Genomic DNA, 23,896 nt, shown 5'->3' on the forward strand with positions numbered 1-23,896 from the left:
GCAGGTGTAGTGCCGGGGGCAGCAGCTGGTAATACAGCCCTAGCAGTAGCAGGTGGAAGGTTGTGTGTGAGAGAGCTCCTGCAGGAACCAGAACTACAGGGGAGGAGTCCATCTTGCTTTCCCCAGGAAGGTGGCAGATTCCTGGGGAGAGTCTCCCAGCCTGCCCATGGAGGATCGGTACTCCACTCCCCGGTCTAGGCCGGCGGGGGGTGGAAAAGGGAAGCAACTGGCAAGCGTTTCAGAGAAGGTCCCGGCCAGCGGGACGAGGAGATCCAGCAGGGTTGGCAGCAATGTGGGCCCCTCTCCCCTGGCGACGGTTGGAAGGTCTCAGGCTCCGGCAGAAAGCGAAGCTGTGCAGCTATGGAGCGACAGAGGCCGTACGGAGTCCGTGTCCACCTATTGCTCCAGGATGACGGCCATGTTCTCGGAGTACGAGCTGCTGGGGAAGCAGCTTAAGAAGGCAAGAGAGGAGCTGCGGTGCGCCAGGAATTTGGCCAACAACTCCTCAAAAAACAAAAGAGCCGGTTTCTCTGCGAGAGTGAAGGAACTCAAGGAGGAGATTAAGGTGATGGAGAAAAGAAGGGCAGTGATCCTGGAAGGCAGTGGAGCCATGAGGGAGAAGCTGCTGAATGAAGACCGCTTCTCAGTAATGGCTTCCAGTGGAAGAGGTGAGGAGAGTGATGGTGGAAGCAGTGGGGAGAATGGAGACATGGAGAGTGAAGCTGAGGTGGAGCAGGACAGGGGTGAAGAGGGTGGAGAAGGTGCAGTCATCCCAGTAACCCCAAACACCCAAAGTGCTCCTGTAACCCCGGGGGTCCGGTGCACCCCCCTGGAGTCAGCAAGCCTAGAGCCGCGCCAGGTAGCTTTACCTGAATCCTTTGAGGAGGATGACGGCAGCGATGATGGCCTCGCGGCAAGCGGTCTAATGAAGGCCATTGTGATGCAAGAGTCCCCTATGGCCCTGGAGAGGTTTTCTTTTGGTGATGAATTGCCAGAAGAGGGGGAAAGAAGAAAGAAGAGAAAGACAAAGAGAAAAGAAAAGAAAGAAGTAAAGCTGGTGTACGTAACACAGCAGTCAGGGCCAGCTGAGAAGCCGATCCAGGCTGCTGGGTCCCCAAAACTGCAGGGGTCTGTTTCTGGGGTGAGGCAGGCCTCGCAGGGAAAGGGGGAACACACGCACATGGCCAGAGCAGAGGTAATGGCGGAGGAGGCTGGGTGTGGCGTCATCATTGTGGAAGGGCCAGACAAAGGGCCTCTGGGCCAATCGGATGGCTCGGGCTCTGCAGGCCACGCCCCTCATCAGGGGGTGTGTGGTCGGGAGTCAGAGTCTGAGATGGTGGGGGGGGGCGGCCCCCAGAGTGTGTGTGCTGAGCTTGCACACTCCCCTGCAGGCAAAGGGGGGAGCGTGGCTGATGTGGATCATGTCCCCCAAGTGCTGGCTGAGGGGCTCGAGCGGCCGAGCAGCGGCGCTGGGAAGGAGGCGGGGGGCGTTCCCCAGGCTGTAGTACACTCCCCTGTGGCCGGGGGGAGCGTTCATGGTTCCACGGCCCAAGTACAGCAGGGAAAGAAGCAAGAGGACCCATCAGAAGCCCGGGAAAGCTGGGTTAGAAATATACTCAGGCCTGCAACTCTACTCTTTTGCCCCAGCCCTGGCACAAAGGAGGATGTAGTGAGTATGGACACTGCTGTGAGTGTGAATGTGGATGGGGGTAACAGGAGGGAAGAGGGGGGAAGTCCCCAAGTAAATGCCACCCCAGTTAGTGTCCCAGCACAAGGTGGGCAACAGGTGGGGGGGAGCACCCAGGTTACAGCCCCTATTAGCCTCCAGGTAAATGTCATCCCAGCTAATGTTGCAGTTCGAGATGGTCAGCAGGTGGGAGGGACTAATGGCGGTCAGGGGGTGTCCGGTCCGGCTGCGCCCCCGGTCCGCAGCTATGCTAGTGTGGCGGCCGGGGGACCAGGGGGATCCTCAGTTCCACCTGCAGGGCAGGGTGGTTTGCCGCTGCGCCTCCTGGAGGCTCTCAGGCGGGGTGATAGATCGCTCCAAATAGAGGTGAGGGAGGTGGACCTCTCATTCTGGGTCGAAAGACACGGACTGGGGGCCTTCCGAGAACATAATGGGGAGGTAGTGTGGTCGCTCCCTACAGTCGGGCAGGAGGTAGGGCGTAGGAACGTGGCCCGTCTGATTTGGAGGGGCAGTGATGCATGCCCCCAAAGGGGCAAAGTAGTGGAGCTTCTCCTTCAGGCGGGATTCAAGGCGAGAGACATCTTTGCCTTGATCCACCCCTATGGCTCTGTCGAATTCGACGTCAGCTTTGCGAGGGCCGAGGGGCTTGAAGCCTTCTGGTCCTACTATGAGCTGGTGAAGGAGGAGCCCGGCTGGCGAGATTTTGTTGTAAAAGCAATATCTCGCCAAAACATGGTTAAGAAAGTGACCGTTTTGACCCGTAACGAGTCACTCTCTTGCTACGATATAATGACCTGGCTAGGCAGGTATGGGGAGGTGACGGACGTCCCCAAGAAAAATTTTGATCAATACGGGATCTGGTCTGGTGCCTGGACGTTTTCCGTCCGCCTAAGGCGTTCGGGCAATACGGTGACGCACAGTCACATCTTCTACCAGGGGCATCCGAAGCTGTGTCACAGGTGCGGCGATCCCACCCAGGTGCGGACAAGGAAGAGCAGGTTAGGAGTGGGAAGAAGCGGTAATGTTATGTTTGGTGTTGTATATTACTTGGTGTTGTGTAAGACCGTCCAACTCAATCACCCTCGATGGCGGTACTCACTCCATTGACGCTGGCCTCTATTAATTGCGCCAGCATTAAGTCAGATACGGCTCACTTTGCGGCGTATAGCTTTTTTGAAAATGATTTGAGTAATGTAGATATTTTATTTTTGCAGGAGACCAGGTTAACAGACCTTGCCGCAATAGTGAAGGCCAGAAGAGAGTGGAGGTCTGGGCCTTCACACTGGTCTCTTGCGGCAGAGCCGTATAGTGGAGTGGCGGTACTTTTTACCGCACCTGTAGAATGCCGACGGGTTATCGAGTTGGAAATGGGGAGGTGCCTGATCCTTGATGTCTTCATGAGGGGACAAGAGCTTCGGCTCATTAACATCTAGGCCCCGCAGACAAAGCGGGACCGTAAACATCTCTTCATGAGGATCAAGCCTTTCCTTTTTACCAGCCGGCAGGTTATTTTTGGTGGGGACTTTAATAATGTCACCAGGTCCCAAGACAGGGGAGGCTCTAGCGACCAGCTGGCCTACGACAGTATCGCCCTTAATAGCATAGTTAGGGAAGCTCGTCTGGAGGATGCCCACATCCGGACCCCCTCGGGCCACGTGGGTTTCACCTTTCATCGAGGTAGCTACAGGTCCAGAATAGACAGTTTTTTTTTAAAGGAGGAAGCCGTCTATTCCGCAGTGAAGGTGGTTGAGGTGGAGTTTTCCGATCACTGTCTGATTTTGTTTTCTTTGAATGTTTCAGAGACTCCGCGGATGGGTAGAGGCTACTGGAAGCTGAATTCGTCCCTCCTGGAAGAAGCGGATGTAAGACAGTCCTTTGAGGATTTTCTTCAGAGTCAGGTACCTCTCCTGGATCTTTGTAGTAGTAAGTCAGAGTGGTGGGAGATGTTCAAAAAACGGGTTGGCAAGTTCTTCCGCCAGCTCTCGAGCCTCAGAGCCCTGAGCAGATACCGTCTGTATCAGGGCCTGAGGAGGAAACTCGAGCATCTGGTCTCGACTGGAGGTAGCCGTTCGGAGATCTCCAGAGTGAAAGCCTTGCTCATGAGGTGCCAGTATGATAGGCACACATCCTTGGTTTTTGAGAGGGATTTCGGGAGGTACCGCTCGCCCGACCCTTACAGAAACTGTAAGATGTCAGTGAGTTGTAAGGTCATGACAGGACTGGTCGACAGTACAGGATGTCTGAAGCGGTCCAGTTCAGAGATCTTGGAGATCGTCAGATCCTACTACTTGGACCTCTTGGGAAGGAAGGATCTGGACAGGATGTCGGCTTTCCTGGCTGAAGCTGCTCCTCAGCTGGAAGCTGACCTTCCTCTTGACGGTTTGACAGATGCGATCAGAGAAGAGGAAGTGAGACTGGCGATTGACAGGCTTGGCCTGAAGAAATCGCCAGGTCCGGATGGCTTAAAGGACAACTCCCGCGGGACCCCAAAAAAAAAAAAAACACAGACACACACAGACACCATACTCACCATCTCTCCGGTGACGATCGCCACTCGATTCGCCCGCCGTCCGCCTCTCCGTCGCCGCCTTCCGCCATCCAGCGATGTCTCCAACTTCCGGGTCCAGGGGATGGAAAAGGCTGCCAGTGCGCTTGCGCACCGGCAGCCTTTTCATTGGCTGGAGCGCATCACATGGCTTCCAGCAAGCTCAGCCAATCAGGGCTGAGCAAGCTGGAAGCCATGTGATGCGCTCCAGCCAATGAAAAGGCTGCTGGTGCGCATGTGCACCAGCAGCCTTTTCATCCCCATTCACTTTGCATGAAGACGCCGAGGAGGAAGAAGACCCGGACCGCCCCTCGGCTCTGACGTCGTCGTCACCAGATGCCGCCCCGGAGAAGAGGACCGTGACGATCGTAATAGGTAATGTATACATTCCTTAACTTCCGGGGTGGGGGGTCGGGGGTCCAAAAGTGGGGGAAGGGGGCCAGGCCGGGTATTTAACCACATTACAAAGTTATATAACTTTGTAATGTGTGTTAAATGAGCAAAAAAAAATTTTTGTGGGAGTTGTCCTTTAACATCCGAGTTTTACAAGACCTTTAAGGAATGCTTGATTCCCCTCATGACTGAGGTATTCAATGAGTGTCTCTCCTCGGGCACTCTGCCGAAGTCGATGAGGAGGTCGGCTCTGATCCTCCTGTCAAAGGGTAAGGATTCTAGCCGTGTTGAGAATTGGAGACCCATAGCTCTTCTTAACACGGATAGGAAGCTTTTGGCGAAAATACTATTCAATCGGCTGGTGCAGCTTGCGCCACAGCTCCTTTCTGGGACTCGGCATTGCTCGGTGCAAGGCCGAAGCACTTTAAGTGCTGTCCTGAGTGTCAGGGAGGCAGTGGAATGGAGTAGTGCTGGTCTCTGGAGGGGCTACATGCTGTCCTTGGATCAGGCCAAAGCATTTGATCGGGTGAACCATAAGTACCTCTGGTCTGTCCTTTTGAGGTACGGCTTGCCAGAGGGGTTTGTGGATTGGCTTAAGATCTTGTATGCAAGGGCAGAGAGTTTCCCGCTGGTGAACGGTTGGTCTGGCCGCCCTTTTGAGGTCGGGTCTGGCGTTCGTCAGGGTTGTCCTTAGAGCCCGCTGTTATATGTGTTTGCGATCGACCCTTTACTTAGGATGGTCGATCGTGGGCCATTGGCGGGAGTCAGGATGAGCCTGGCGGAGCCGGAAGCCACTCTGAGGGTGGTAGCGTACGCGGACGATGTCACCATCTTCGTGTCCTCAGTGGATGAGGCGCAGGTGGTGATGTCTGAAGTGGAGCGCTACTCGGAGGCCTCCGGGTCCAAGATCAACCGGGACAAGTTTGAAGGTCTCTGGCTGGGAGGGGGAGATGCCACCTTTGACCTCCCGGACACCCTTCCAGAGCCCCAATCCTCGGCTAAAATCTTGGGCATCCAATTCGGCCCGGGTGATTACCCATCCGTCAACTGGGATGGCAAGCTTAAGGATGTCGCCCAGAAGGTGGACCAGTGGAAGGGTTGGTCTTTGACCCTGAGGGAAAGGGTTCACCTGATCAAATGCTACCTGCTCCCTTTGTTTATCTACCTGGGCAGTGTGTGTATTTTGCCAGAAGCGTCCTATGTCAGGATCTACAGCCTGTTCTTCCAACTGTTATGGGGGAACAGGTTGAACTTGAACCTTGTTAAGAGGGAGGTCACGTATCGCACAAGGAGACTAGGGGGGTTGTCTATGGTCAACCCCGTGGTGTTCCTAACCAACACCTTTATTAAGATCAACATTTTCAACCTCTGGAAAGAGAGGGCTCCTCCGTGGGTACTCTCCTGCAGGGAATGGTTTCGGCCTTTCTTGCAGGAATGGGAGACAGGAGGGCGAGTGAAGGACTTGCGCACACCTCACGGGCATCTTCCGGCTTACGCTACCCCGACTCTGAAGGCGATTCGTCGGTGGGGTCTGGGAGTGTGGGAGATCAGGACCCAGTCGAGGAAGTTTCTCGACAAACGGGTTCTGTTGACCCACTTCCAGAAGCCCCTGGCGCTCAGGGATTGCCCAGGTCGGGATCTAAGGGTGGGCTTAAGCTTGCTAAATTCTAAGAGGATCCCCTCGAAGTTTTGGGACTTGGCCTGGCGCTGCTTTCAGGGAAAGCTATGTGTAAGGGCCAACTTGAAGTACAGGAGCTCTGATGATCGTGGGTGTCCCCGTGAAGAGTGTGGTTCCACGCTGGAAAGCATGGACCATTTCCTGCTTCAGTGTCCCTTTAATATAGCTGTGTACAAACGGGTGGGAGCTTCCATCGGCTGGAGACAACTTGCCGGCCTCTCCTATGCGGAGTGGGCCTATGGGACATTCAAGAGCCTGGGTGGCCGAGATCGGGTGACACTGTTTTTAGTTAGCTTAGTGGTTAGGTACTACACGTGGAATGCACAGTGTTTAGTATCTACTCAGCAGAAAGTCCTCTCCGAGGTGGAGGTGTGTAGGAACATCACTGGTGACCTTGGGAAGATCAGGTCTTTAGAGTATGGCAGCTTGGGTAGAGATAGGGCATCTCTCCTATGGAGAGGCTTCACTTTTGACGGGCCCTAAGCTCTTTAGTTTTAATTTGAAAGGGAGAGAGTAGGGAGAGTGGTTAGGGATAGTTTTAATGCAGGGATAGAATTAGAGTTAAATAGGGATAGTTTCAAATTTAGGGAGTATCTGAGTTGCCATACTCTGCTCCCGGTGATGGGGGGGTGCATGCCACCTTAGCTTTTTGTTTTGTAAGTACTGATTAGGTTTGAAAGGCTTGCAGGATACCGAACTTGGGTCTTGGTTTGTTGTGTTATGTTTAGAGTTGGGGGGGGGGTGGCTGTCTGGCGTTGGGGGGGCATTGCTGTGGTCCTTTGGGGGCGTTGCGGCCCCGATCCTCAGTCCTTAGTTGCTGGGGGTGGGGTCCGTGTTGCCTCTGGGGGGTGGTGGTGGTGTCCTCCTGGCTTTGGATAGTCCCCTCTCTGTTTTTCTAGTTATGCTGAGGTATGTTGAGTTTTTGTTTTCTCATGCTGAAGTAAGCATGTTAGGGTTTGGTTCATAATAAGTATTATATTAGGTTTACTGAAGTAAGTAAGTTGTATTCTTGTTTATTTTAGATGCTGAAGTAAGCATATTTAGGTTTGTGTTTCAAAAAAATTTTGTTATAGAGTTGTGTGTATGGGGTTAGTTATAGGTTGGGAGGGGGGGTCACGGGGGGTGGTGGATACCCTCTCAGGCATGGCTGGAGGCAGAGCAAAAACTCTGGACTTGGACTCCAGAACAATAGCCATGTCTGGGGGTGGGGTGGGGGGGGTGATTTGGGGCTCTCATGGACAAAAGAGAGGACATTGACCCACACTGGGTAGTAGGGTTGGTGTAAGTATTAGTGTAAGTATTATTGTTGTGTATAAAAAAAAAAAATTATATATGTTTGTTATGTTTTTGATATGTTGCATTATTATTATCTTGTTATGTTTCAGTTTTGTATATAGATAGGTTTGGCAGCCCGACTGGCTGTGGGGATTTAGAGGTTTAGGTGGTTAGTTATGGTTAGGATTAGTATTATTGTACTATTATTGTAGTAGTTAATTTAAGGCGAATGCCTTTTCTTTATTTTATGGCAGGTGCCAGATATTTTATTTCTGTTTTGCAGGCGAGTAGCCTTTCTTTTATTTTACTTAGGTTGTATAAGGTGGTAGCCTTTTTCCCTTAATTTAGGCAGAGTCCTTTCTCTTTAGTTTTTCTTAGCCGGAGTGCTTTTATTAAGTTTATAGTTCATAGTCATGTAATATAGATAATATAGGTAATATAGGTAGGTATAGGGTAGATAAAGGGTAAGGTGTAGGATAAGGATAAGGTATTGTTTCTTTGATGTGGTGTGGTGTGTGGTGTGTATGTATATGGATATGGGTGATTATAGGTGGCCAAGGGCTGGTGGCTTGCAGGCTCGCATGGTTATGCTGAAATAATTTGTGTGTCACATTTATGGACATTTGTAGACAGTAATAGACCTCTTCCAGGAATGGACTTTTTAGTTATACCCGAGTTGGGCAAAAGTTTTGTTTTGTTTTTGATTGCAGTTATGCATTTGTTATTTTATTGTTATGATTTTCATTTTTATAATAAAAAAAAGAGTAGCAGCTGGTAATACGGCCCTGGGTACTGTATATATATATATATGGGGGGTCTGCAGGTGTAGTGCTGGGGGCAGCAGCTGGTAATACGGCCCTGGGTACTGTGTATATGGGGGGTCTGCAGGTGTAGTGCCGGGGGCAGCAGCAGCTGGTAATACGGCCCTGGGTACTGTATATATATATATATATATATATATATATATATATATATATATATATATGGGGGGTCTGCAGGTGTAGTGCCGGGGGGGCAGCAGCTGGTAATACGGCCCTGGGTACTGTATATATATATATATGGGGGGTCTGCAGGTGTAGTGCTGGGGGCAGCAGCTGGTAATACGGCCCTGGGTACTGTATATATGGGGGGTCTGCAGGTGTAGTGCTGGGGGCAGCAGCTGGTAATACGGCCCTGGGTACTGTATATATATATATATATATATATATATATATATATATATATATATATGGGGGGTCTGCAGGTGTAGTGCTGGGGGCAATATAATTAGTTAGAATATTGTTAGAAAGTAGGCTATGGCTGTAGTTAGTGGTAGGAGTGTGATGTCTCTTCATCATAGTTCTTATGAACACAAATAGCGTTACAATCAGGCCACCGCTATAATGCTGTAGTATCAATCGGCAAAGCGCTGCGGCTCATACCGCCTGCCGATTTAGCTCTAGCGTTCCCGGACAGCACGGTTGTGCACCCACAGATGGGCCTCATACTACATACAGCCTGATCGGGTGTGTACTAGTACATACGCAGTGCGAATCGTCCGCGAGATAGCGTACCATACACACGCATATGAACTATCCGCTAAACAGCATGTTTAATTGTGATCACTAGATACGCAATCGCATATATATATATATATATATATATATATATATATATATATATACAAACAGTATATACCTGTCTACCATCTGTAGGAGTATATATATATACAGTATATACCTGTCTACCATCTGTAGGAGTATATATATACAGTATATACCTGTCTACCATCTGTAGGAGTATATACACAGTATATACCTGTCTACCATGTGTAGGAGTATATATACACAGTATATACCTATCTACAATCTATAGCAGTATATATATACACAGTATATACCTGTCTACCATGTGTAGGAGTATATATATACAGTATATACCTGTCTACCATCTGTAGGAGTATATATATATATACAGTATATACCTGTCTACCATCTGTAGGAGTATATATATACAGTATATACCTGTCTACCATCTGTAGGAGTATATACACAGTATATACCTGTCTACCATGTGTAGGAGTATAAATACACAGTATATACCTATCTACAATCTATAGCAGTATATATATACACAGCATATACCTGTCTACCATCTGTAGGAGTATAAATACACAGTATATACCTATCTACAATCTATAGCAGTATATATATACACAGCATATACCTGTCTACCATCTGTAGGAGTATAAATACACAGTATATACCTATCTACAATCTATAGCAGTATATATATACACAGCATATACCTGTCTACCATCTGTAGGAGTATAAATACACAGTATATACCTATCTACAATCTATAGCAGTATATATATACACAGCATATACCTGTCTACCATCTGTAGGAGTATATATATACAGTATATACCTGTCTACCATCCGGAGGAGTATATATACAGTATATACCTGTCTACCATCTGGAGTATACATATATATACAGTATATACCTATCTACCATGTGTAGGAGTATATATACAGTATATACCTGTCTACCATCCGGAGGAGTATATATACAGTATATACCTGTCTACCATCCGGAGGAGTATACATATATATATATATATATACAGTATATACCTATCTACCATCCGGAGGAGCATATATACAGTATATACCTGTCTACCATCCGGAGGAGTATATATACAGTATATACCTGTCTACCATGTGTAGGAGTATATATTTATACACACACAGTATATACCACACACAGGCTGCACACCGTGACTGTACAACATGGAGATGGGAACTAAACCGTGACCCCCCAGACCCCGGGGACAAGTGACCATGACGCACACCCTCGTCAGCTCCAGTGGGTGGGGCAAGTCAACAAGTGACGTCATTACCTTCTTCGGGGTCTTACTGACGGCAGCCATGAAGGAGAATCTGTTGGACGCTTCTGCCTCGTCAGGTACAATTGCGTCTGGAGTCGACATCTTGTCCGGGTGTCCGTGTCCTCAGAGAAGAAGAAGTGTTATTACCGGAATAAGTGACAGGAACACCGGGAAGAAGGGACGTCAGGGCTGCGTATTACCTCATCGCGTCACACACTGACAAGTGCAGGGACGCGCTCGGTGCGGGCAGTGCGCTGCGGGAGATGAACGCCAGAGGGCGCCGGAGAGACGCGGCTGAGAGGACGAGGACGTCTCACGTATTCTCCCTGTACAGTACGGAGAGACGCGGCTGAGAGGCCGGAGACGTCTCCCGTATTCTCCCTGTACAATATGGAGAGACGCGGCTGAGAGGCCGGAGACATCATCCGGGATTCATCTTGTACAGTACGGAGAGACGCGGCTGAGAGGCCGGAGACATCATCCGGGATTCATCTTGTACAGTACGGAGAGACGCGGCTGAGAGGACGAGGACGTCTCACGTATTCTCCCTGTACAGTATAGAGAGACGCGGCTGAGAGGCCGGAGACATCATCCGGGATTCTCCCTGTACAGTACGGAGAGACGCGGCTGAGAGGCCGGAGACGTCTCCCGTATTCTCCCTGTACAGTATGGAGAGACGCGGCTGAGAGGCCGGGGACGTCTCCCGTATTCTCCCTGTACAGTACAGAGAGACGCGGCTGAGAGGCCGGAGACATCATCCGGGATTCTCCCTGTACAGTACGGAGAGACGCGGCTGAGAGGTCGGGGACGTCTCCCGTATTCTCCCTGTACAGTACGGAGAGACGCGGCTGAGAGGCCGGAGACGTCTCCCGTATTCTCCCTGTACAGTACGGAGAGACGCGGCTGAGAGGTCGGGGACGTCTCCCGTATTCTCCCTGTACAGTACGGAGAGACGCGGCTGAGAGGTCGGGGACGTCTCCCGTATTCTCCCTGTACAGTACGGAGAGACGCGGCTGAGAGGACGAGGACGTCTCCCGTATTCTCCCTGTACAGTACGGAGAGACGCGGCTGAGAGGCCGGAGACATCATCCGGGATTCATCTTGTACAGTACGGAGAGACGCGGCTGAGAGGCCGGGGACGTCTCCCGTATTCTCCCTGTACAGTACGGAGAGACGCGGCTGAGAGGCCGGAGACATCATCCGGGATTCATCCTGTACAGTACGGAGAGACGCGGCTGAGAGGCCGGAGACATCATCCGGGATTCATCCTGTACAGTATGGAGTGACGCGGCTGAGAGGTCGGGGACATCATCCGGGATTCATCTTGTACAGTACGGAGAGACGCGGCTGAGAGGCCGGGGACGTCTCCCGTATTCTCCCTGTACAGTACGGAGAGACGCGGAGGACAGTCCGGGGACATCTCCCGTATTCTTCCTGTACAGTATGGAGTGACACGGAGGACAGGCCGGGGACGTCTCCCGTATTCTCCCTGTACAGTACGGAGAGACGCGGAGGACAGTCCGGGGACATCTCCCGTATTCTTCCTGTACAGTATGGAGTGGCACGGAGGACAGTCCGGGGACATCTCCCGTATTCTTCCTGTACAGTATGGAGTGACACGGAGGACAGGCCGGGGACATCTCCCGTATTCTTCCTGTACAGTATGGAGTGGCACGGAGGACAGGCCGGGGACATCTCCCGTATTCTTCCTGTACAGTATGGAGTGACACGGAGGACAGGCCGGGGACATCTCCCGTATTCTTCCTGTACAGTATGGAGTGGCACGGAGGACAGGCCGGGGACATCTCCCGTATTCTTCCTGTACAGTATGGAGTGACACGGAGGACAGGCCGGGGACATCTCCCGTATTCTTCCTGTACAGTATGGAGTGACACGGAGGACAGTCCGGGGACATCTCCCGTATTCTTCCTGTACAGTATGGAGTGACACGGAGGACAGGCCGGGGACATCTCCCGTATTTTTCCTGTACAGTATGGAGAGACGCGTCTGAGAGGCTGGGGATATCTCCCGTATTCTTCCTGTACAGTATGGAGAGACACGGAGGACAGGCCGGGGACATCTCCCGTATTCTTCCTGTACAGTATGGAGTGACACGGAGGACAGGCCGGGGACATCTCCCGTATTCTTCCTGTACAGTATGGAGTGACACGGAGGACAGTCCGGGGACGTCTCCCGTATTCTTCCTGTACAGTATGGAGTGACACGGAGGACAGGCCGGGGACATCTCCCGTATTTTTCCTGTACAGTATGGAGTGACACGGAGGACAGGCCGGGGACATCTCCCGTATTCTTCCTGTACAGTATGGAGTGACACGGAGGACAGGCCGGGGACATCTCCCGTATTCTTCCTGTACAGTATGGAGTGGCACGGAGGACAGGCCGGGGACATCTCCCGTATTCTTCCTGTACAGTATGGAGTGACACGGAGGACAGGCCGGGGACATCTCCCGTATTCTTCCTGTACAGTATGGAGTGACACGGAGGACAGTCCGGGGACATCTCCCGTATTCTTCCTGTACAGTATGGAGTGACACGGAGGACAGGCCGGGGACATCTCCCGTATTTTTCCTGTACAGTATGGAGAGACGCGTCTGAGAGGCTGGGGATATCTCCCGTATTCTTCCTGTACAGTATGGAGAGACACGGAGGACAGGCCGGGGACATCTCCCGTATTCTTCCTGTACAGTATGGAGTGACACGGAGGACAGGCCGGGGACATCTCCCGTATTCTTCCTGTACAGTATGGAGTGACACGGAGGACAGTCCGGGGACGTCTCCCGTATTCTTCCTGTACAGTATGGAGTGACACGGAGGACAGGCCGGGGACATCTCCCGTATTTTTCCTGTACAGTATGGAGAGACGCGTCTGAGAGGCTGGGGATATCTCCCGTATTCTTCCTGTACAGTATGGAGAGACGCAACCGAGAGGCAGACATCTCCCCTATTAATCCTGTACAGTACGGAGAGACGCGGTGGACAGGCGATCTATTATTTTGAAAGATTGTTTTTTATTTAACATATCGGTATAGAATATGTCTATTTGTTTATTATTTTTATGTGTTTTATTTATAAAATAGGAAAGTTGGGTGATTTTGACTTTTATTGGGGAAGGGCTTTGGCACATTTTTGAAAAGATTTATTTATTTACATTTTTTAGCCCCCCTAGGGTACTATTACATAGGTACATTAATGGCTCACACGGAACACTGCTATGCCATAGCATAGCAGGGATCAGTGTTATCTGTGATCCTTTAATAGATCAGAAGACAGAAGGTAAGCAGTATACCTCCGCCAGTCACGCCATGTGATCAGGACACCCGTAGACACCGGGTGATCGGTAAGTGACAGGACCTGCTCCTGCCAATTATACTTAAACGCTGCAGTGTTTAAGGGGTTAATGGCGGGCTACCACACAATCGCGGCAGACCAGCCGGTCCTCACCCACTATTGAGTTCTGCATCTGAGCTCGCTTCATAATGCAGCCCCCCAGCAGGGCGTATGTGTACACCCGTTAGCGTTGAGGCTCACACGGCGGGGGTGTACATGTGTGACGGCTGTCGTTAAGGGGTTAATACCAGCCATTTTTACATTGTGGGAACATTATTGTGACCTCCAGGCGGCCCCTTAGATTTGTGTTTTCTTCTGTTTATATTACACGCTGCTTACACGTTGCTCACACTTCTCTTCCTCCGGTGTGTGTTTCCACCTTCAGGCTCTTAGATGCAGTTTTCAATCCAAATGCCTGGACGGGATTCACTTCATACTAAGCAAATGGTTAATAAAAGTGAGTCCACCCCCTAGGAAGTCATAGATCACATGTTAGATGGGGAAGTCAACAAATGTTTAGAGACTGCTCCGATTAAGAAGAAAAACAGAGCGACTCCTTATTGGAGGTCAGGAAACACGTAGGAGGACAATGATAATCCTCCTGTAATAACATGCCCCGGAGCTGACATCTCCTGCAGAGACATCAAGGCCGGGAAAGCTGCAAGTCTGGTCACAAGCACAAATCAAAGCCACTGATGGCCACATTTGCACTGAGTTTTTAACCCCTTAAGGACAGAGCCTGAAATGGCCTTAATGACAGAGACAAATTTTATGAATATGACCTGTGTCACTTTATTCATTAATAACTTCGGGATGCTTTTACCTATCCGGCTGATTCAGAGATTGTTTTCTCGGGACATATTGTACTTTACATTTCTTGTAAATTGGAGTCGATACTCATAACAAATCTTTATGAAAAACACCCAAATAATGTGAAAAAATGTGAAAAACTGCATTTTTCCAACTTTGAAACTTTTTTGCGTATACAGAAAGTGGTTATACCACATAAATTATATATTAAATAGCATTAGCAACATGTCTACTTTATGTTGGCGGCATTTATTAAACGATCTTTCATTTTTTTTAGACGATAGGAAGCTTAAAACATTAGCAGCAAATTTCCAAATTTTCAGTAAAATTTCAAAATCAGATATTTTTAGGGACCTGTTCAGGTTTACAAAGTGTATTTGAGGGGCCTGTATGTTAGAAAGCCCCACAAAGCACCCCATTTCAGAAACTGCACCCCCCAAACTCTGCAAAAGCACATCCAGAAAGTGTTTTAACCCTTTAGGGGAGTCACAGAAATAAAAGCTAAGTGTGTAAGGAATTTGAAAATTTTAATTTTCTGTGCAGAGATTTTATTGTAATCCAATATTTTTCATAATTATAAACCTATTACCAGAGAAATGCACCCCAATAATTATTGTCCCGTTTCTGCAGTTTATAGAAATACCCCATATGTGGCCCTATTGCGCTATTTGACGCAACCACAAGCCTCAGATATAAAGGAGCGCCTAGTGAATTTCAATGCCTCCGTTATATTTGGTCATTTTTGACTGTACCACTTCAGGTTGGCAGAGGCTCTGGGGTGTCAAAACCTAAAAAACACCCCTAAAGGGACACCATTTAGAAAACTACACCCCTCAAGGAATGTAACAAGGGGTGCGGTGAGCACCTGGACCCCACAGGTGCTTCACAGATTTTCCGAACAATATGGCGTGAAAAAAGAAAAATTTATTTTTTACACTAAAACGTTGTTCTAGCCTTCAATTTTTCATTTTCTTAAAGGGATAAGAGGCAAAAAAAGACAAAAAATGTGTAGCGCAGTTTCTCCCGAGTACGGAAATACCTCACATGTGGCGATAAAGTGCCAAGCGGGCGCAGGACGAGCCTCCAAAGGGAAGGAGCGCCAATTGGCTTTTGGAAGCTGAATTTCACTGAAAAGGATTTCAAGCGCCATGTCGCATTTACAGAGCCCTCGTGCTGCCAAGACACTGGAAACCCCCCACAAGTGACCCCATTCTGGAAACTACACCCCTCAAGGAATCTAACAAGGGGCACAGTGAGCATATGGACCCCACTGGTGACGGGCACAAATGTGGAACAATGTGACGTGAAAGGGAAAAATTTCATTTTTTCACTTTCATGGCACAAATGTGCCCGTCATCAAGGGGTCCATATCCTCACTGCCCCCCTTGTTAGATTCCTTGAGGGGTGTAGTTTCCAGAATGGGGTCACTTGTGGGGGGTTTCCAGTGTTTTGGCAGCACAAGGGCTCTGTAAATGCGACATGGCGTTCATCATCCATTCTAGCCAAATCCAACCTCCAAAATCCAAATGGCGCTCCTTCCCTTTGGAGGCTTGTCCTGCGCCCACATGGCGCTTTATGTCCACATGTGGGGTATTTACGGACTCAGGGGGAATTGCTCTACACATATTGTGTGTTTTTTTTCTCTTTTAACCCCTTGTGAAAATGATAAATTCAAGGCTAAACCAACATTATAGTGTAAAAAATGTAATATTTCATTTTTACGCCACATTGTTCCACATTTGTGCCCGTCACCAGTGTGGTCCATATGCTCACTACACCCCTTGTTACATTCCTTGAGGGGTGTAGTTTCCATAATGGGGTCACTTGTGGGGGGTTTCAACTGTCTTGGCAACACAGAGGCCTTTTGAATGCAACATGGCCCCTCAAAATCCATTCCATCCAAATCCAGCCTTCAAAAACGAAATGGTGCTCCTTCCCTTCGGAGGCTTACCCTGCACCCGCATGGTGCTTTATGTCCACATGTGGGGTATTTACGGACTCGGGGGAAATTGCTCTACACATATTGTGTGTTTTTTTCTCTTTTAACCCCTTGTGAAAATGATATATTCAAGGCTAAACCAACATTATAGTGTAAAAAATGTAATATTTCATTTTCACGCCACATTGTTCCACATTTGTGTCCGTCACCAGTGGGGTCCATATGCTCACTACACCCCTTGTTACATTCCTTGAGGGGTGCAGTTTCCATAATGGGGTCACTTGTGGGGGGTTTCAACTGTCTTGGCAACACAGGGGCCTTTTGAATGCAACATGGCCCCTCGAAATCCATTCCATCCAAATCCAGCCTTCAAAAACCAAATGGCGCTTCTTCCCTTCGGAGGCTTACCCTGCACCCGCATGGCGCTTTATGTCCACATGTGGGGTATTTCCGTACTCAGGGGAAATTGCTCTACACATTAAATGTTTTTTTTTATCTTTTAACCCCTTGTGAAAATGAAAAAACATGACAAGATTAATAATTTAGAGTAAAAATTTTACAAAAATTACACTAAATGTTGGTCTAGCCTTGATTTTTTTCCATTTCCACAAGGGGTTAAAAAAGAAAATGAACACAAAACGTGTAGGGTAGTGTCCCCTGAGTACGAAAATACCCCACATGTGGGCATAATGTGCCATATGGGCACAGGGCAAGTCACCAAAGGGACAGAGCGCCATTTAGAGGCTGGAATGGAGGATGGAGGCCATGTCGCAATTACAAAGCTCTTGTGCTGCTAGGACAGTAGAAACCCCCGACAAGTGACCCCATTCTGGAAACTACACCCCATAAGGAATCTAACAAGGGGTGCAGTGAGCATATGGACCCCACTGGTGACGGGCACTTACGTAGAACATGTGCCGAGAAAATAAAAAATACAATTTTTTTCATTTTCACGTCCCAAATGTGGCCGTCACCAGGGGGCCATATCCCCGCTGCCCCCCTTCTTAGATTCCTTATGGGGTGTAGTTTCCAGAATGGGGTCACTTGTGGGGGGTTTCTACTGTCCTGGCCGCACAGAGGCTTTGTAATTGCATCATGGCATCCTCTAATGGGAATGGCGGCCATACCTATTTAGCTGGGGAAAAGGGACAATTCTAATTTATTTGGGGGTATTAGGCCAATTATTAGTTTAAAAGGTTGGAAATGACCGGTGTCCATCAAACTCAACCTGTGTTGATCCAGAGGAAGGCAAAAAAAAACCCTTGTGAGGCAGACGACTGTAGCCTCATCACAGGGGAAAATTCCTTCCCGACTCCATAATGGCGATCAGAATAATCCCTGGATCAACGTGACCCCTGAAATAGGAATAAGGGACAGAATTTAGATAATGTAGAACCCCAATGACGTGTGGTGCGCCTTGGAGCGATCCAGTATGCAGAGGTCGGGGCGATCAGGACAGGTGTCACACGGGAAAATGGTGTCCTTCCTGATCCCCCTGTTACACCACACTCTGCACTTCTTCTGGGGTCTCCTGTTCTCCAGCGTGGGGGACGTCACCTGGAAAATGTTGCCCTGGTGCGATACGGGGTCCTTCATATCCAGAAGCGCTGGGGCCGCTCCATGGCTGCTAAATATTAGGGCTCTATTACTGCTTCTAATATTTTCGGATCGTGCCGCAAGCTACAGGGCAGCGAGTGACCAGAGGAGGGGGTGCTGGTATAAAAGTTATCCCCGTACAGGTGGTGGTGACCTTTATCCAGCAGTGGGAAGATCAGTTCCCGGACGATCTTCCCACTTGTTCCGAGGATGGGGGGGGGGGGCATCTGGGGGCTGGATTCGGGTGTCCCTTCCTACATACACTCTAAGGGTACGTGCACACTGCGGAATCGCGACAGATTACCCTTCGTGCATTCCGCAGTTGGCACCCACCGGCGGAGTGATGCAGGCCGCCGTCTCCACACGTGTCATAGACTCCATTCTATGCCCGGGCGGATTCCGCTCTCCGTCCAATGTGTTCATTCTTTGGATGGACGACGGATTCCGCCCGTGCATAACATGGAGTCTATGACACGGGTGGAGACATGCGCCCGCATCAGTCCGCCGGTGGGTGCCAGCTGCGGAATGCACAAAGGGTTATCCTTCGCCATTCCGCAGTGTGCACGTACCAGAAAATCTGTAAGTGTACCCTGAGGTACGCTCACAGAGTGTGTAGAATTTCACACCATACCGTGATCTCTTATTGGGACGGTACTGGCGGAAAAGACGTGTCTGGGGGGCAACGTACGCTACGCTACCCCCAGACACGTCACTGGATGATGAGGATGAATGGAGGAAAGAAGGATCCCCCATTCATCCTCACTGGCTGTTTCGGTGTCGGAGGTAATAATAACGTATCCCTCTGACGCCGAAAACACCCTGGGGGCCATCTTTATACGGGGATTAGTATATGGGGTATATAGTGGTGTAGTGTCAAACTTTATTCAATGTAGTGTGGTGTAATGTAGTGTTTTTTACAGTAAGTATAAAAAAAAAACCTACGCCAACAAAAGAGTTGCTGATAAATGCCGCACTTATGTGCGGCACTTATTAGCAGACTGTGGCAGTAGAATATAGAAAAAAAAACACCCTACGCCAAAAAGGAGGAGTTGCTGATTAGCAGCGCACTTTCGTGCGATGCTGATCAACACTCAGCGGCGATAGGGTGCGGAAAATAGAAAAAAAAAAATTGAAAAAAAAAAAACAAAACTTTTTCTACATTCTGAACATCCCTGTAGCTGCTGATAAGTGTATTACACATATCAGCCGCTAGAGGGCAGCAGAGCGCAAAATACGGAAGAAGCCGACGCTGGAGCCGAAAATAGCCGAGAGAAGCCGAATGTGACGTCACGGAGGAAGCCGAAGACCCGAACGAAGACGAGGATGCCGCGAACCCGGAAGACGCCGATCAGGAGCCCGGGACAGGTGAGTAATGTACAAATACCTGCTCTGGACCCCTCGGCTACCTAGCTGAGGGGTCCAGGGCAGGTATTTACTATATTGTGGGACTCTGATCGCCGTGCCACCGGCCCGATCGCCGTGAACGGCCGGCCGTTCACGGCGATCGGGCCGGTGGCACGGTGACCACCATTACTTTTTACAGTAATGGCGGTCGGTGCCGTCCTCGGACAGCACCGATCGCCATTTTTTTCCGGGTCATCGGGTCACAGATGACCCGGAAAGGTTCCGATCGCCGCTATTGGCTGATCTGAATTGATCAGCCTATAGCGGCGATCGTAAGCACGGGGGGTGTTAACCACCCCACGTGCCGTGAAGCTAAGATGGCCTGCTATGATTTATAGCAGGCCATCTTCCCCGACCGCTGTGTGTGAACACGCAGCGATCGGGGAAACATCGGGCGTACCCATACGCCCGTTTGCGTTAAAGCCCAGGCAACGGGGGCGTATGGGTACGCCCGATGTCGTTATGGGGTTAAAATTTTGTTTCTCTAATGCAAAATAAATCAATTTGCTATACAACCTTCACTCAAAGGGATCTCAAACATAACTTCTGATATACAACAAACAGTCAATAGAGGGCAGCGCCCACACTAAGGCTGGGTTCACACACAGTATATTTCAGGCAGTATTTGGTCCTCATGTCAGGTCCTCATGGCAACCAAAACCAGGAGTGGACTGAAAACACAGAAAGGCTCTGTTTACACAATGGCGAAATTGAGTGGATGGCCGTCATATAACAGTAAATAACGGCCATTATTTCAATATTACAGCCGTTGTTCGAAAATAACAGCAAATATTTGCCATTATATGGCGGCCATCCACTCAATTACAACATTATGTGAACAGAGCCTTTCTGTGTTTTCAATCCACTCCTGGTTTTGGTTGCAATACTGACTGAAATATACTGAATGAAATATACGTAATGTGAACGCAGCCTAAAGGTGTAACTGGCTCACGTAAATATACTGAGGTAATGTGGCGACGTAGATGAACCTACTGAGATGGTGTTCGGGGTGCAGCGGAGAAAAGGAGAACTGAAATGGCATACGCAGGAGAGACAAAGTCCAATGCACTCACCAATCAACAGTAATCTTCAGTGGTTTATTGGCATCAAATCATACCGGGGAGGGGGAAGGGTGGAATAGGTGCGGGAGCGTCTCTGCAATCACAACAGTTTCACGCAGCAGCGCTTTGTCAAGTTCAGAGTAGCTGTTGCAGAAGGGAGGGGGAAGAAGGGGGAGACAGAGAAAAGCTCACACACAGATTTTTGTGTTTTCAGCAGAAATCAGAAGCCGAGAACTGGGGGAAGGAGACTGAATAGATACTAACAAGTATGGAAGGAATTGTTAGTTTCACCATGCACAGCAACATATCAGAAGTCATGTTTAAGCAGAATACCCCATTAATTTATTACCATTTATCAGTCAGTGTAATGGCAGAAGTGTCAGAGGCAGCTACGGGGAGCAGGAAACGCATGTAAGAGGCACCGGGACACCAGGGGAGCCTGGACAGGTAAGTCACAGGCAGGTCATCAGCCATCAGCCGTGCATCAACTATTACACATTTTGATGCACCGTCAGCGGCCGGTGATCCTTAAACTTGCTGAAAGGCAATGATCAGCCGATTGATGATCATCGTCTTTATTACATGGAGCGGTAATCTGCCCAATCAGCCTGATAGTTTGTAGTGGAGGTTGTATAGAGAGAAAATACAGCTCACATAGCAAAAGAAAGGGTTTTTCTTATATAATATATACACACATATATTGTGACAACCTGCGGGGTACTCACCCTATAGGATTTCCATCATGGGGGTCTGAAATGGCACATTCACAAATGAATCTAACACCACGGTTTTAGCTGGAAGAAATAAAACAATAATTTACAAAAAAAATACCTAGGCCATCTGGTCGCTCAGCAAAATTTACTCCAGGAAGCCTTGGGGAAAAAACTTCCAAACAGTGCAAGGCTCTCACCTATGTCCCCCCTGACATGCTTCATGTAGTTGCAGTTTTCTGCCTCTTGAGTCTCTCTTACTATTCCTCTTCCCTTGCAATGCTATCAGACTACATTTCCCAGTAGTCTTTGCGGTGCACATTTAGAACATCCTGTTCCTCCCACCCATATAACCCTGTCCCTTGTGTCAATGCCCCGCCCATCTCAGTAAGCCTATATGTCTCTAGCAGTAGTTTCAGAAATGCTCGGACATCAGTTAAGACCAAGTTTCCTTGAGCTCCTGGATAAGGCCCTTAAAGGGGAAGTCCAGCCAAAATTAATTTTTTATATGTTATTACTTATGGAAAGTTATACAATGTACATTAATTATGGGAAATGCTCATATATACATTAATTTAGTGTATCAGGAAGTGTAAGAATTCTCTCAGAAGCAGCGACGTCACGACGAATGGTGTAATTACTATGGAGTGTCCAGCAGGGAGCGCTCTATGTATAGAAGTCAATGAATACCATGACTTCTATATATAGTGCGCCCCTGCTGGACACTCTATTGAATCATTTGATGTGTATGTAATGTAATGTTATGTACTGTACTTTGTGGTTGAATACATTTATGGAATACATGCTCCATACTTACATACTTTGCTCCCCAAAGTATCCCATAAATGTACTCAATGAATACATTTGCAGGGCACCGAGCAGGGAGGGAGAGAAGTGCCATCTACCTCCCCCCTCCCTCCCTGCTCGGTGCTGGGCACATATACACAGTACTACTCCCCCATTATCTGCAGATAATGGGGGAGTAGTACTGTGTATATCTATGCCCATCACACAAGGGACGCTCTTCATGCCCCCTCCTCCTCTGCTCCCCCTCCTCCTCCCGGCTTCAAACTAACTATCGCGCCGCTGACTCCCCGACGCCCGTGCCGCTGACTCACTCCCGCCCACTCCTCACGCTATCCCGCCGCCAGCCACCGCTCTCTGCTCCTGCATGCTGGCCGCGTCAGCCCTCCCCCACCCCGGCCGGGGACACAAGGAAGCACCGGGAGCTCCGGACTTCTCCTTTAAAGGGTGGAACATTATCAGATCAATTATCATTTCTGAACAATGGAGGGAATCTCAGTTTAGAATAATGCACCATGCAACCTATGGATTCACTTTTCCCAGAACCTCGTCACACCCAGACAGGATTATAGCCTGCCCGAAATGTGGGGAGGTGGGTACAGATTTAGAACATGGCCTATATTCCTGTCCAATCCTTTTGGAAGTCGTTGCTGGAGTGGCTAAACGATAAACCCCAGTTCTCCTGCCCACTTACCCCTCATCTAATCATCCTACACATTCCCCCACCTGATGCGGTGATCGCTCACCTTGGTGGCAAAGCGTTGTCTACTAGCCAGGTGGCTGACTGGGGACATGCCCTCTATCTACGCTCTTCTAGCCCAAATGAAACACTACTTGTTGATGGATCAATTGGATGCTGAGCCGGCGAGGGAACTAAGAGTGGCAATTAGATGGTGCATGAGTGTTCCTACTCCTGTGAGTGGGGAGGGAGGGGGGTAATTATGTTGTTGGGAGGGCATTTAGGGGGGGTGGGGGGAGTTTGTTGTTGATCCTGCTTCTACCTTTGGCAGTTTCAGCTGGATATGTGATATTATTGGCTGACATACTTATGATATATGAAGTTATTGCACCTTCTGAAGATGCATTCTCTCCGTGCTTATATGTTCTGCCTACATGTTATGTGTAAAAAAAAATTGAAAATAAAATACGTGCTTGAAAAAAAAAAAAAAGACCAAGTTTCCTTTCTTAAAGGGAAACTAACAGCAGGTTAGAGAACCTGAGGGCCAGGGATGCTGCTATGTGTAGCAGACCCCTGAAGCTAATGACTGAGATCAGCGATCCCAAATAAGCCCTAACATGGCCCAAAAATAGGGTCAGGCAATACAATCAAGGTAGGCGGCAAACAAGGAAGTCAGAGAACTACAAGTCACAGCAGAGAAACAATTGTTTGCTCCTTGTTCCCCGCTCCCTGCCGCCACTATTCCACGCGGGGGTGGGGTGCCCGCGTGATCGCTAGATCGTCCAGGCAGCCCATAGCATGCAGCAGCGGTCTGCTGCCTCCACTTCTATTCCACGCGGGGGTGGGGTGGGGGTCGGGTGCCCGGGTGATCACTAGATCGTCCAGGCAGCCCATAGCATGCAGCAGCGGTCTGCTGCCTCCACTTCTATTCCACGCGGGGGTGGGGTGGGGTGCCCGGGTGATCGCTAGATCGTCCACGCAGCCCATAGCATGCAGCAGCGGTCCGCTGCCTCCACTTCTATTCCACGCGGGGGGGGGGGGGGGCCCGGGTGATCGCTATATCCTCAACACAGATCGCCTAAACAGCAGCAGATT

At 49.3% G+C, this 23,896-nt stretch overlaps 1 protein-coding gene across 6 annotated transcripts in view; it reads right to left on the minus strand.

The window, feature by feature from the left end:
- Positions 1-23,896, minus strand: part of AHCYL1 (adenosylhomocysteinase like 1) — a 158,077-nt gene that overhangs the window by 68,874 nt on the left and 65,307 nt on the right. For 2 of the 6 annotated variants that reach the window (XM_069945862.1, XM_069945863.1), the window contains one exon: positions 21,334-21,402. Coding sequence is in view for 3 of the 6 variants with exons in the window: in XM_069945860.1 (XP_069801961.1) it covers positions 10,463-10,552 (90 nt within the window). In the remaining 3 variants the exon portion in view is untranslated. Of the gene's footprint in view, positions 1-10,462; positions 10,729-21,333; positions 21,403-21,518; positions 21,536-23,896 lie in introns of those variants that run through there. The other 4 variants (XM_069945860.1, XM_069945859.1, XM_069945864.1 and 1 more) reach the window with 3 other exon arrangements.

The sequence above is a fragment of the Dendropsophus ebraccatus genome, chromosome 11 (genome assembly GCF_027789765.1).
Source record: "Dendropsophus ebraccatus isolate aDenEbr1 chromosome 11, aDenEbr1.pat, whole genome shotgun sequence".
Taxonomy (NCBI): domain Eukaryota; kingdom Metazoa; phylum Chordata; class Amphibia; order Anura; family Hylidae; genus Dendropsophus; species Dendropsophus ebraccatus.